Here is a 15,900-nt window from a genome sequence, read left to right as displayed (position 1 = left end):
AAACTTTTACTCCTGTCTGTGGGAGCATGGGGAGGATTTATTTATTTTTTTTTACAGTAAATTGAAGTAAAAGCTGCATTTCTCACGTTGATTTGTCTTATCTCTATTAACGTAAGCCCTGAGGCCAATGACAGGCTTGATAAGAGCTTCTGTCTCACTCAACATAACTCATTAGTTTTAAGACTCTCCTGAAGAGGGAGGAGAGATGAGGGAGAGAGCAGCGGACGGTGGAAGGGGAAAGCCAGGTGCAGAGTGCTCCTTTGTGACAAGATGAAATGAAGCAGTAAATTTCCTACACATGTTAGAGGAGAGAATTAAGATAGTGGCTGAAACGGCAGTCAGAAGCCCTGCCAAGCAGTCAGGGATATTTCCACAGCCAGAGGCCTTGTAGACTGTCAGACACGAGTCTGTTTTTCTTGCCTTTTTCAATGTGCCCAAAGCCTCCGGATCATTATATCCCACAATTTTTATTAGTGTTATTACAAAACCATACTTCACAATGTCATTTTTTTTCCTTACTATTATTATTCTTTCATTTACTTGACCGAGTGTTTTTCATGGCCTCCTGCCTGCAGGTCATAAAAGTTTGCTTTATTGAATCTATTGTAAAATATGTGCCAGGTTGGGTTTCCATTGAACTGAAGGTTAGCTGATGGCTCCTCAAGGCTGATATACTTGTAAAGCAAAATTCAAAAGCAAGCATATGTTTTAGTAACTGGCGGTAAGATTTGAGGAGTGTACATGTGGAATGCACCTATTTGTTAAAAGAAGTATGAGGACATAAGCATAAACACAATGTAGAAGAAAACCATTCTCATCTTTCCAAATTGTACAGAGTTCACATGCTAGTTGACTGAATCCTCATTACTGCTTTAACATTTCCTTTAACAGTCTGATTCAAATTAGATCTTTAGGTTTTAGTGGTTGATCAAAAGGCTTGGTTTAGTGCAACCATTAGGTAAAGCAAGTCTGTATGAGTTGAAACACAATGTTATCATGAAATAGGACCTCCACTGTTTAATTCCCCATTTCTCATCTTAACCACCTTAAGGCTAAGATGATCTTTTGGGAAACGGGGCCGTAGTCTTGTGAAGATAAGTTTGTCTGAGGAGCTTCAACTGGCAAAATATGATAATAAACCCCCTTAAGAGCACCACCTAAGATACATGTAAACAGAATTTTTGAAGGTCACTTGATTTTAAAAAAGTTTCACTTTATTTTCATTTTAATTTGATTGATTTTGGTAATTACATTTCAATGTAATTCTGCCATCCCAATAGTTTTTCATACTGGCTTTCATTATTATTGGTTTATGTCTTTAAAACATTTGCTATCTTTTTATACTTAACATATAAATAATAATAAATTTTTGTTTTTTTATGTTCTGTTTTGTCGTTTTCTTAAAAAAGAGATAGATTTTTCTTCTCTTATGATTTAAATTAGTGGACAGTGAAAACACCAGGGACAATGACAGTGATGAATGAAGTCTAGGACCTTATCGCTCTATTCCTGGCAAACTCTGTTACATTGTATTTTATCATTTATTAGTATGTTGTCAATAAACCAAAAAAACTCAGCCAAAAATCTATCTCTTTTTTGAACACAGTATATATGCTTGTATAAAAAACAAATTCACATCTTGCAGATATGAAGGGACAATACTGGACATGGAATGTGACAAGCATTGAATCAAAACCAATTCAAAGCTATTGAGGGAGAAACACTTTTGTGTTAACACGCTGTGAGTGTTTCAGTTTTAGAGAGGAGTAGGGAAGTGATGGGTGATTGTGTGCTGTGATCGGGGAATGACAGAAATGTGTGGGAAGTGGAGAAGCAGGGAGCAGTAGAGTGTTCTTTGTTTCAGTCCCATCCCTTTGCTGTCAAGTCCAATTAAGCCCAGAGTAAGGCAGCCTCAAAGAGGAGCTGAACGACCAGGATCATCGGCCCTAAATGGGCCTGTAAGTGCTGAGTGGGTGCGCACTGTTCTCAGTCCACCTTGTCTGGGTCTCCTTAGTACGAGCCCCCTAATCCATCAACATAACCATAACAGACAACTCCACTCAGGCTGTCATACCAATCCGCAATCTCTTTTTATCCCCCTGCCTTTGCTGTCTCATTTATGTGTCACATGTCTTCAGTTTTAGCTCCTAGAACTGATGAACTTTAGGTTTAGATTGATTTTTATCGGTCTGATGGTCAATATTTGTCTTTTATTAAATATCTACCATTCAGTCTGTAATGTCAATAATGTGCGTACTAATTTAATGGAGATTCCTCTATGACAACAGCTACACACATAAGCATAACATCGTGTAATTTTCCTACCAGCACTCTTTCTGGTAAGCCTTTAAATGTAAAAATGAATCCTGACTTTTCCGTACACACAGTACCAGTCAAATGTTTGGACACACCTTACCATTCACTTGAATGATAAAGTGTGTCCTGACTGGTACCATATAACTAGCTGCAAATATCACCATTGACTTCATTCTCTGCGTCATGGTAGAAGGTTTCCTGTGTTGGACAAAATGCTGTTTCAGAGACTTTCCCATCCTGCCAGTAATAAAATTCCAAGGGGAAAAAGCAATATCTTGGCATGAAAGTAAATTTTAGGATATTAAATATGGCTTAAAATCTTGGCTATCAGTAATAGGCTTTAAAAACTAAACTATATAAGTGAGGCCCTGGCATAAACCCAAGTTACATCAGAAACAGGTGAACCAACTAATTACCACAGCTGTTGTCTCATTCCTGTTTGCCTCATAAGTGCTCTTATGAATGAAACAAAACAGATCTTTTAATTCCCTGAAATTGTGCACAATAGCCTAATTGTGGTCACATATTTCAAGGCTGCCGCTACATACTCTTAACGGGATCTTGATTACATTGAGTTATTGAAGTATCTGCTCTCAGATCCTTGTGTATCTTCTTTCTGCAGATGTGGATGAGTGTGCAACTGAATACAACGGTGGCTGCGTCCACGACTGCATCAACATCCCAGGAAATTACAGGTGCACATGCTATGATGGCTTCCGCTTGGCACATGATGGGCACAATTGTCTAGGTGAGTGTGTGTGTGTGTGTGTGTGTTAAACTGTTTTTCTAGACTTTCAGTAGCTAACTTGTCCTTTTCTTCATTATGCAGTAAAACGTTGTTATATAAGGGGCTTTTTTTTCAGGAGAACGTATACATTAACCTGCATGCATCAGATTTCACACTCAGCTTGACATAACCCATGTGGTTGCATAAATTCTTGGCTCTGCATGTCTGATGTCACATCATATATGCTAATTTATGTTTGGGGGCTGAATTGAGCTCTTCTTAGACTGATGCGTGAGATATTATCTATTTCCTCATTTCACATAGCACGTAGCCTCCAAATGTGTTTTCACAAAAGGAAACAGGGTGTCTTATTTTAATTAGTCGGATGAAAAGAGGTGAATTTAAAATGAAACAAATAAAAAAAAAATTTAAAATCTCATTTTCAACAAAGAAGAAGAAATCTCAAGGTGGCCTAGAAGCACCAAACTTCCCACTCTACTTCCTCAACAAATCAATTACAACACCTAATTAAATGGATTTGACAACCCAAACACAATAACTCATGGATAGATTTAGAACATTCCCAATCCTACTCCAATAAATTAAAAAAACTCAACCTCATCAAAAACACAGTAATCTTAACAAGTCTGACAGCCTGGTGGAAAACTAACAAAATCACTAAATCATCCTGTAAGTGCACCCCAATTTGGCACAACCCTGACTTCCTGCCTGGCAACGCTCCCATTCACTTTCCCACATGGCAACACAAAGGAATCACTCACCTTCATCATCTATTTGAAAATAAGCCATAACTTTCATCTAAATGGGAAAATTACCTGTCTATCCCTCCCAACCCCGACATCTGGACACAAATCTGTGTTACTCTCTATGACGAGTAACACAAGTTTACAACTTATACAGTATAAAACTATCCATAGAACTTACATCACTCAACAAAAAATGCTGAAAATGGGTTTAACTGACACAGACACTTGTTCAAACTACACTTTATGTAGCACTGACGACTACTTTCATGCAACCTGGACATGCTAACCAGTTCACTCCTTTTGGATAGCAGTCACGAAAAAAACTTTCCTGTATATTTGGTTCCAGAATCCCACCATCTTCATCCCTCTGACCGCTCAGAGATATCACACAAAACAACCCCTCAACTGAATACAGAAACCCGTTGCTCAAATCTCTAACTGTTGCCAAGAAAACGGTTCTGCTAAACTTGGAATTCAAAGCAATCATTACACATCAACTACTGGACCAATCTTCTCATAGAATTCATCTCAATAGAGAAAATGACAGCCTCTTACAAAGGCAATATATCAGCCTTCAATAAAACCTAGAATTTCTTACTCTTCTCAGTTGAAACCCTATCATACCTGAGGGCCGAGTCTACGCGCATCTCCACAAATCCATAAAAAGTATTAAAGGACTATAAAAAATAGATAGATAAATACGAGAGGGGAGGAAAGGAGGAGAGGAAAAAAAGGCAGGCAAACTAGCAAATTAAAGTATATTAGTAATATTACTAGTATTGTTGTTTTTGTTATCGTTATTATTAATAGCGTTGGTAGTAGTGATAGTAGCAGTGGTGATGGTTTTATTATTATTACTATCAATGACATTGTCATTGTTTTCATTATTATCAATACTACTGTTTGTATATTATTGAGATGATATGTGTAATCTTTTTTCTATTATTTATTTTTATTACGATATTAATACTATATTATTATATCACTGTTGCTATTACCAGTACTATGACTGCTATCATTGATTGTTACTAACATCCTCATTGTTGTGATGTTATTATTATGTTACTATTGTTACTATTGTTTATCATTATTGTTGCTGTTGCTGCTATCATCATCCTCATTTTGATGATATTGGTTTTATTACAGTTGTTATTATTGCTATTGTCATTATTATTATTATTATTATTATTATTAAAGACCTAACCCCAATCTTTACCTAACGCAGCAATGATTATAATTAAAGGTAGTGTATCATTATCTCATTATTGGTCCATAGTTGCTAGTGTTATTATTGTAATGGTGACGATGATGGCAATAATTATAATTGTTGTTGTTGTTGATGCTGATATATTATCGTTATTATTATTATTATTATTGCTGTTGTTTAGTGATGATAACATTATCATCATCACAAATGCTATTACTGGCTATTATGGATACTAATATTGGTGGGATGAAGATGATGACGGGATTATTACTATTAAACAATACTATTATTAATATTGCACAATTTTGATAATGAATTATGATGATGATGATTATTATATAGATTATTATTGGTAGGACAATATGGATGCTGGTGATAATATGATGATTACTATTATGCTTAAAAATATTACACTGGTTATCCCCAATAGTACTATGATGTAGATTTTTATACAGATGATTATTACTATTATTGTTAGTACACATGTTGATAAGATGTCAACGATGATATTGATGAGATTTATTTTTGTTTGTTTTGTTTTGCTGATTTGCTTTGCTTTGATTGTTTGTTTGATATTATTATTATTGAATAATGAATGAATCTGATAAGAATTATTTTCATTTACTACCAGACAACTCGCACAACAGACTTCACTTTCAGGCCATAAACTGCACCGAACATGCTGACTCAACAACCCATTTCTTTCTTTCTTTCTTTCTTTCTTTCTTTCTTTCTTTCTTTCTTTCTTTCTTTCTTTCTTTCTTTCTTTCTTTCTTTCTTTCTTTCTTTCTTTCTTTCTTTCTTTCTTTCTTTCTTTCTTTCTTTCTTTCTTTCTTTCTTTCTTTCTTTCTTATATCTAATTTACTTATTTTATTTCCAAACTGTTTTGCATTATTTATCTATTTTATATCATTTTTCATTTTCTAAAACCAAAAGACAGCTCTGCATGACGGGACCATCTCATACTGGGCCCAGGTGGCTGAGGGGGCTCATTGATCCTGACTGGTTTGGACAGTTTGGTGTCTGAGGGCCTGATCCCCATTTAACCGCCCTTCAAATAGGAAGATGCTCCTCATATTCAAATGAACAGACCCCTCCTGTAGGAGTTGAAGGCAGTCAACCTCCTACAGGTCAGCGAGTGACCTAAAGCAGGAGAGTGTAATGAGAACAAGGAATCGGGAGGAGGAGAGAAAGGGGAGTTTAATAACTTAGACATAAATACAAATACAAAATAAATAAATAATACAATTCTACCCTGGCCCAGCTGTCCTGACCCATCCTGGTTTCACCCTGGCACCCCTTTGTCCTTGAGACCCAATCAGAGATGCCCCCCAACAGCTTGTTGTTGTTGTTGTTCTTCTTCTTCTTCTTTTTCTTCTTCTTCTTCTTCTTAATATCCTCACACATGCATCTAGTAATAAGCCAATATTTTATTTAGATATTGTTTTTTTTCATGTTGTTGTTTTATTTGGGTTATTGTCTCTTTCTGTTGCTTCTCCCGTTTGTTCTGTCCCGTGTCATATATGTTTTTTTGTTATCACTCATCTTGCACAAAAAAAAAAAGAATAAAAACAGGGCAAATTTATAAAGAGCTTGACTCTGAAGAGCTGGGAGCTCTGAGTGAGCCGTTAGCCGAAAGTACTTTCCCATGGTTTAATATTTCACCAGTGTGCCATTCATATTAGCCTCACAGAGAACGTATTACACTTAAAAGGTTATGAAATGAAGGAAAAAAAAAAAAAAAACAGCTCTTCCTGCTGCTGGGAGCTGCTAAACATAGACATCATCCACCCATCCACCCCCTTTTTTCTGTCATTCTGTCTTGCTCCTTCTCCCAAATCCACCCAACTTACATTCTTTTGTTTTGTTTTGAAACCCCCAAGTCAAAACCCTGCTGCTCCTCAGAAATCATCTCCCTCTTGGTTACAAGTTCAGCATGATGCAAACTCGGCTTACCCGGCTTTGGAAGCTGCTGTGAGTTTGTTGTAGAGGAAAGTAACTGGCGACTTGCTATAGAGGATCTCAGATTGAGGTGAAGTGATGACAGAAAAACTTATCAGTACTTAACAATGATTCTCTGTGAAAGGGCCTTTACATGCGGGCACACAAAGCAACACACTCATATCAATCCCACATTCACTTGATGAACTGCATGTAATGCTGGGATTACGGTACGCTGGAATGGAAAACACTCGCATCTTTAGATCGATAATAAACCTGTTCTGACTTGACAATGCCCTCAATGTCTCAGGTTCTCTCTTTCTTTCACTCTTACCGTATTTCTGTCTTTTTCCTCTTCCCTTTCCCTCACTCTCTCCTCTCTTTTTTTTTTACTCATACACTTGTATCTACAGTGTAAAACGGGGCTATTTTCCAAGCCATTTAGCAACAGCGTTCAGTAGTGCGTGGATCATTTGCTGTGCCGCGGATCAGCTCCTGCCTTGCGTGCAGGTGTGTAATTGCAATATATGCTTGTGTGGCTGCTGCTGTTGCATCAAACAGAGCTGCATCCATCGATCTCTTTGATATAATTTGTCATCGTGAAACACACACGATCAAACACGGTGGGAGCTCCAAGTTTTTTCTTCTTCTGCCATGTTTTATTTTTCCCGCAAATGACCTGCATGCAAAAGGGCGGAGACTTAACGGGAAGGCTCGAGATTCTCCGAAATACTCTTATATTCCTGTGAAGATATCGATCTAATTATTAAATGAGTAAATGTTTTTAATCTCAGCATAGCAAACATGGCATAAAGACACACTGAATGGTATGTATGTAGCTGTCAAGTACAAATCCACCTCTTGCCTTGAGACATGAAAGGACTCTAAAGACTTCTTTTTCTAGAGAATTTAACTCACTCTAATGCCCCTGCTCTGCTCTGCTAAGGGAATAATCCTCAGCACAAACACAAGAGAGGAAAGGAAGAGGTATAGCCGAGGTTTCATGTTAAGGCCCCAGCTTCCTCTTCCAGGTTTAAGCTCCTTTTTGGCCCCTGAGAAAAGATTAGTCTCATTGGCCCTGGAGTGGAGAGCCTAAGCAGCTGGTTCCCAGACGAGGTCAGACCCTCAGAGCCCTTATAGACCAGATGTGCCCGAGGCTGCAGAGGAGGAGACATCCACTTGATCCTCAAAAGTTCACACCGAGTTTAGAGTCTGAGATCCTGAAGGTGCTTCTCATTGGATTTACCCCATGTTGTTCTTTGACAAAGCTCCAGCAATTTTGTATTATTTCCTCTGTTTTTCATGATTTCAGCAGAGTCGAAACTCGCAGTTGTGTGTATATAACTTCCTGTTTTCAGCCCCCTAAGGCTTGGTTCTTGTCAGTAGGCATGGGTCTGTCTGACTGTCAGCTCAGGGACACGAGTTCGGCCAGAGTACACGCATCCCTGTCGATGTATTCTTTGTTTGCTCACCGCCGCACGTGCCACACGACTCCTTGTAATTGGATGTGTTGGCAGCATAATGACACTGGGCGGTGGCAGAAGGCGGCGGAGCATGAAGCAGAACGCTGCCTCGTGCGCCTCACCGGGGACGCTCTGGTTTCTGAGGTCTCTCCCCTGTCTGCCCTAAACCCCACAAAGATGTCAGGAAGTCAGCTAAGTGGAAGCAATGCAATATCACAGCACGCTGCTCCTGTCTGTGTGGAGTGAGATGTCACTCACTGTATAATTTACCTCACAGTGAGCTATTGTACCCACTCAAAACTCACACTGAAGAGAGGTAGTGAAGCATATAAGAACCCGATTACATCTTTTATAACTGTCATGACTATTATGTTGCTGAGGTGAGGGAGGGGCGGTAGTTAATCACCACACCTCTTTCATGGCAAAGCTGTAAAGGATTTTTAGAGTCTTAGGAAAAACAGAGGAATCAATGTCAATTTAATCCAAAACACACATCCTCTTTACAATGAAAACCAGATGCAGGAAGGCTATTAGTTCCCCACTGTAGCACCACCGTCCCCACATTTATGACCTACGTGTTTTGGTTGAGGTCCTTCAGAAACCTAAATATCCTCTTATCATTGCTAGTACGTTAAACTCTCTCAAGTAGCTTAATATCATAAACATCTGCACAAATACTCCCCGTCCGCGCAACCACAAATCGCAACATTTCGATTCTATCTGGAACTAAAAGACACAAATAACGATATTTCTTTTGTTCCCATAAAAAATGGTAATGCCACAATCGCATGCAGCCGTGAGCGTGACTCACTGGGAGAAACAAAGACGAGCTTGAAATAGACATTACAGATGTTCAACAGAGTGCCACCATGCTGTAAAGGATAAGCTTTTGTCAGTACATTGTTTACTTATATTCGTCATTCTCTGCTCCGTCAGTCAAGACATTTTGCTCCATGTTGCCAGAGAACTGATTCGGGGCTCCACACACACAGCTTAACAGGCCATGTTCCTTTGATTTCTATTGACCAACACTGATTTGGTTTGTATTGATTCAGCAGAGCTCAATTCCCTGTGTAATCTATAGGGAAATGAATGCCCTTTTACTTTAACCTTCCCCAAAGACGTAACTTGATCTATAACACAAAAGCAATGTCATTACAGCTTTGAAATGGGGTTTTCGAAGAACAGCTTTGAAGAAGAAACTAAGAAAAGGTCACGTCAGTTGACACTGTTTAGTTTTTTGCTAATGGTTGCAATTTTATAGTGACGTTGTTTTGTTTTGCCAATCGCATTGCAAATGTCCCTCAGATTCTTTGATAGGAAAGATTTACCTGTCATCTACCATAAAGTCTCTGAGTTGTCTCCTGGCTGAACCTGTATTCCAGGTCTTGTAATCCTTGGGGATCATGTTGCAAGGGTGGCTAATCAAACAGGAGGTTCCAGGCCTGATGTATTATTGACCAGGTTCTGATGGAAAAAGTAGTCATCAAAGAGCGTTACACTGATACGCTCTGCAGCCTTTGCTGTGCTCTTAAATGCATTCCCTTTAAGTGCATTGGCCACTCTTCCAAGGCATTGATGATAACTTCTGCACCTCTTCACTTTTGCAGAAAACATTTGATTCTAGCCTGGATGAGGTGCCTTTAACTACCACCTTTTAAAGGATAGTCTCACAGTTTTTCGAGTCAGTCTGAAAACAACAGCCAGGTGCCATTGGCTCATTGAAACAGGTTTTGCTCACTGTAATCATTCCTCCTCTTCCTACTGACCGCTAGAAGATCCCCCTCCAAATGCACTTACAATGTAAGTGATGGGGGACAAAATCCACAGTCCCTGTTTTGAGCAAAAAATGTATTTAAACGTTTATCTGAAGATAATATGAGGCTTCACCCATCTGAGTTAGTCAAATAGAATGGATATCTCCCACAGTTAGTCTTTTTAGTAAAAATTCCCTCTTTGTGTCATGATTTGTGTATGTTTCCCTTTTGAGCTGCAGTGGAAGGATGGTAACAAAAAGAGGGAATTTGGCACTAAAACACAGCAACTTAGATTGAATTGATTTGATAATATGGACTGCTGAAGCCTTATATTAGCTTCAAATAAACATTTGAATACATTTTTTTTACGGAAAGAGGGCTGTGGATTTTGTCCACCACTCACCACATCACTTACATTGAAAGTGCATCATGAAGGAATCTCTGGCCAGTATGAACAGGAGGAATGATTACAGCAAAACAAAACAAAACAAAACAAAAAAACATGTTCGTTTGGGCACCTGAATGTTGTTAAGACAGACTTGAAAAACTGTGAACCTATCCTTTAACTCCTGAATATGTAGGTATGAGTCAGGGCGATGATGATCTGGTTAACCCCTCTCCCATCATACCCAGAGGGGTTCAGGAAAGTACAGACACTGTCGGGGCTTAGCACTAACCCTCCTCACTTCCCTACTGCAGATGCAAATACCCCGCTCTCTCCCCAGTGAGCAGTCACTTTGCTTTTGTTGTGACATGCACGGATTGGGTTTCCACAGTTCAGAGGAGAGGAGCTGGAGTGATGAGTTAAAGGACGGATTTGAGATTGGTGCATTAGCCGGCTCCTGAAGTCTATATCAACACACTCTCTCTGTCTTCTCTCAGGATTGTTCAGTCCCATCCACCATGAAATGAACAATTCCAGCTGAGCTCCACTGGCAGCAGGGCTTTAGGGGAAACTCAAGCCTGAGATTGGGCTTAGGGATGTAAGCATCGAGCAGACTGGGAGCCATCAGACGTCAGTGCAAGGCCTCTTGTCTCCTTGGCATAAGGCTGTCCACCCAAACACTTATCCTGGGGTTTTGTTTTTAAAATACTTCCAGACTTGTTTTGGAGGAATGGAGAAATGCCATTTCACATGATCGTAGCTCATAGTTTTTCATCTAGGAAAAAACTCAGCAAGAGATTGGACATGGAATCGAAGTCTGTGCTTATTTACCAAAACGGTTACCTGGGAAACGGGCCCAAAGTCGAAAAAATCTGAGTTCAATCAAAGCTGTATTAGTTTGTTTATGTAATAGCATAAAAATCAACCCTCACTGCTGATTTAAGAATGAAATGCTACAGTAAACAGAGATTTTATTCATGTTTGCTTAGCAGATGTGAATCAGTTAGCTGTATTAGACACAGTGGGCCAGGCGGATTGGAAGCGCTGGAGCTAATAAATTGTTCAAAGCTAGTATCTTCATACATCAACCCCCAGTTTGCAATAGTCAGACACATTTCAATGATTTAAGAGTGTGTTCTGTAGATGAAAGATCAGAACTTCCTGCAACATACCAATTCATACAACCTCAGCTGACATGTGTAAGACTAAAGCTGAATGTTGTTAACAAAAAGTCTGTTTCATCGTCTGTGTTCTGAGTTGTCCTCTCAAGCCGGGTTCAAACCTGGCGCTGTAGTCACTGTTCAGTGAAGTGGGTGAAGAAATGTGCTGTGTCATTGAACTCTAGAGGCGACAGAGAAAAAAAAAAGCAAATGCTGTTTAAAATAAGAAAGGATCTTGTTCTAATTGGAGCTCTCTGTGTATGTGCCACCCCTTCCTTGCTGATGCTCAGCGAAGCCAAACTGGTGCCTGTTCATCTGCACATGGCTCCGATTTGCTGCCTTATTAAAGAGTGTTTGCCTCCTCAAGTCCTGTAAATGAAATGCCCAAAGAGGCCAGTGTCCGTCCACTCACCTCCTTGTCTCTGGTCTGTCTAGACCGCAGAGACAGTTCTGTCTGTTCCAGACACAAGCCAAGCAGTGGGATGGATGCATGGACAGCTTTGATGACAGACAGCAGTAGTTTTTCACTCGCTCCCCCTGCAAAAAAACTCTGGGTCAGTAATAAATGCCCCCTAAGTCGCTGAACCTTTTTTTTTTTTTTTTTTTTTAAAAAAAAGGTTCAGCGAAAGAGTTTCTCCAAAATAAGGGTTCAGGAGTTTCTGTAAGGCAACCGCCATGTTTACATGGCTCTAAAGCTCTGCGCAAGGCCAAATGTTATATATACAGTCAAGGCTATCTGAGAAACCAGCGGACATGGCCTCCGCAAACACAACCAATCTCTTAATCTCTCTCCATTTGAACCTTCCTTTTCCCTTCGTCTCCTCGAGTGAAGCAGGGATAGAGCAGAGACATGTATCATTTTTCAGAAGTGAGGCAGCCCTTTTAACTTGATTAAGACATTTTTTTCCATCCTCTCAAGAGAATTTAAAAAAAATGTTTTAAGTCCAAATAACATGAGCACTTCTCCTGGCCATGCCAGAACCCCTTTCCGCTTGGAAATATTTGCTTTGGACGCCAGCCTTGCCCAGCACACAACACAGGCAATTATGGGAGCTATTTAAACAGGAGAGATCTACTGACAGGCGACGCCTCATTTGGAGGGATGAAGGTATCAGGAAATGAAACCTTCATTGATGCGCTGAGGGTATGGAAAGAGAATTCCCCCAGGCCTTCTGAGGCTGGTTGCGTATCTTGTAGGTATTTTGTGTATGCGTTGAGGACTGTTGTATTTGTGTAGCCTTAACATGTTTGAAATTTTGGGGTTCGTGTGTGTGAAAGAGAAAGAAAGAGAGACACCTTATGCATGTGTTAGAATGTTTTCCTCTAGGAGTTGTGGAGTTTGACTTGTTTAGTGCCTGCTAACAGTTTATCTGCAAAGGTGCAGCTGTAGGTTGCTGGCAGGTCTTCTCTCTGTTGCTGCCACTTTGATGACGGAGAGATGAGACCGTGAGGTCAACACCAAGGCAACCACACAGTTGAATGAAAGGCTGCCCAGCTATTTTTTTTTAAGTTGTCCTCCTTTTACCCTGACTTAAAGTCTAAATGTTAACTTTTCGCTGCTTCACCTGCAGAGTGATGTTTTTCCCATCGACCTCAACTGACGTGACAAGTTGTTTTTAGAGGAAAGAGACAGTTTGGGTGATGGAATGTGAGAACAGGACAGCGGACTTGGCAAGCCGACGAGGGTCATGGCTGCTACCTGCCACTGACCTACTTATCAACCCTTGAGGTTTCTGTCTAGTCAGGTGCCACTTTGTGCATTGTATGTGTGTGTTTGTACATTCTGTGCATCCACATGTCTCTGCATTTCTGTGTGGAAAAAGAAGAGGACAGAGTGAAGTGTAATTTCTAACTCTGCTGGGCTGAGAATTCCCCAGAAAGGAAACTTAATCTAGAGGCCTTCTCAGACTGGACAAATAGACAGTAAATTAGTTTCGCATGACGGTTTATTAAAAAAAAAGCCTTGTGTATACAGCAGATTATTGATGCATCGAGCAGAGGGATGGATAAGGTTCCAGTGTGGTCGGGGGGAAGAGAGAATATGGAGTGTCACCTCCAGAGCCACAGTGCAGTCACGCACAGGCTAGGCTGGGGCCGCTAAGCTCTGCAGCCGCCAGACATATAAAAGCAGCAAAAATGATACAAGATCTTTCATTTGGGAAATAAACAAATATAGAAAAAGATTTATAGATGTTCCTCTGCTGTTCATTTATTCGTTTTGTGGAGTGACAGAATAACATGGGGGGGGGGGGGGGGAAGTTTTGTGCCATTTGGACAGAACAGCTGGAAGTGCGTAATTCATTATCAGTGGAAATGAAGTCAGCAACTCTCATTTGTGGTCAGTTTTCCTTTTCTTGCCCTGTGGCAGAGGGAGGCCCCAGGCGACACCTTGGTAAATGCTCTTCCTTTGTGTGCACTTGAGGTGGATTCACATGGTTGCTTGTTGCCCTCCTTCCCCCCCGCCCCCCTCATGTCTCATACTCTCTCCTCTTTCCATCTCTACTTTTCCTCTCCCTCTCCCTCCTCCTCATCCTCCCCACCTCCTTCCCCTCTCTCTCTCTCTCTCTCTCTCTCCCTGCATTCCTCCCGTCATGGGGCTGACAGACACTCGTCATCAGCAGGTACTCTGGCCCAGGTGGATCAGGTTTCCCACTTGCCAGGGGATTGTGCTGCATGTGCATTTTTATGGCTTAGCGCTGCACAGTTGGAGGTTTTCAGTGCAACTCTGGTGTGCTGCCATGTCAGATAACCATTAAGACAGACACGGCCTCCACAGACGGCAGACAAACTCCTCCGGCTTTTCATAATATCCAAAGACATTTTTTATGTGCCTTGTGTTTCTCTTTTGTATGACATTTGCACTTAAAGCACAGCTTCTCTGGTTGTTTTACCTTGATTGTGGAAGTGAATAGTTCCTCACTTTTGAAAAATATTGTTGTATTTTTTATGAATTTATTTATTAAAAAACATTAATTTATGCCATGAGCACTTTTAGAAACTAAATGTTTTAAGTCAGATGAAAAAAATTGTAGTAGAGCAAATTTCTGCTTATGTCCTAATTTGTATTTAATTTTCAATATGTTTGAAGTGTTGAAAGTCATGAAGTTTAGTAGATATATTCATGATTCCCTCAGGATGAATTATAATAACTTCGGTGATCTTTTAACTTTCCATCCATCCATCACGCAGGTCAAAATTTCTATTTGTCATTCTTTGGTTCATGACCAAATACCTGCAAAACTAATAACATTTCCATTAACCTCAGCTGTACTTTTTGTTCATGCTAATAGGGAAATGTTAACATGCTAACACACTAAAGTCACAGGTAAGGTAAACATTATACCTGCTAAACATCAGCATGACAGCACTGGCCTTGTAAGCATTAGCATTTAGCTGAAAGAACTGCTTTGGCTGAGTACAGCCTAGAGCTGCTGCTGCTGCTTCTTGTTATAAATTACAGTGGCATATCATCAAAAATCAATACATAAATTTAAAATGCAGTGATAACTCCCTGTGCTGTGTCACAACTAAAATAGCTGCTGGTTTGGAACAGCCTAAAAAGAATAACTTTTGCTCTACTGACTGACTGGCTGACTAACATTTTACTGAAGTAATTATCTAAGTGCATATTATATGTATATGTGTCATCTCTGTTTGATTTTGATTTACAGCTAGTTGTCAATTTACTGGGTTACGATTTGATCCAAGACAACATTCCAACAAACATTAATCTGTGTAGCATTTGTTCTGTCTTGAAGTGCTTTTTATTAATTATGTTTTGCGTGTCTGTCTCCCGGCAGATGTGGATGAATGCTCAGAAGGCAACGGTGGATGCCAACAGATTTGTGTCAACATGATGGGCAGCTATGAATGTCGCTGCAGAGAAGGATTCCTCCTGAGTGACAACCAGCATACCTGTATCCAAAGGCCTAAAGGTTATTCACACTCTCTCTCTCACTCACTCACTCACTCACTCACTCACTCACTCACTCACTCACACACACACACTGATGATTTATGAAAAACAGAAGGACACATGTTGCTCAGTCGTTGTGCATTTGACTTCAGGCTGGATATTATGTGGCAAAAGCTCATTGTGTTACGTAATATTTGAATAATGATGATGATGCAGTTAATTCTTTATGTAACATGCAAATGTTGAGCTACTTTTGAATAG

At 39.9% G+C, this 15,900-nt stretch overlaps 1 protein-coding gene across 2 annotated transcripts in view; it reads left to right on the top strand.

Annotated features, from left to right (window-relative positions):
• The window catches only part of scube3 (signal peptide, CUB domain, EGF-like 3), a 72,951-nt gene that overhangs the window by 15,668 nt on the left and 41,383 nt on the right, over positions 1-15,900 (top strand). For both annotated transcript variants that reach the window (XM_044350716.1, XM_044350718.1), the window contains exons 3-4: positions 2,939-3,064; positions 15,524-15,658. In XM_044350716.1, the coding sequence (XP_044206651.1) occupies positions 2,939-3,064; positions 15,524-15,658 (261 nt within the window). The remainder of the gene's footprint in view (positions 1-2,938; positions 3,065-15,523; positions 15,659-15,900) is intronic.

The sequence above is a fragment of the Thunnus albacares genome, chromosome 5 (genome assembly GCF_914725855.1).
Source record: "Thunnus albacares chromosome 5, fThuAlb1.1, whole genome shotgun sequence".
NCBI lineage: Eukaryota > Metazoa > Chordata > Actinopteri > Scombriformes > Scombridae > Thunnus > Thunnus albacares.
Note: the sequence above shows the minus strand (reverse complement) of the source record. Positions and strands in the feature narration are given on the sequence as shown.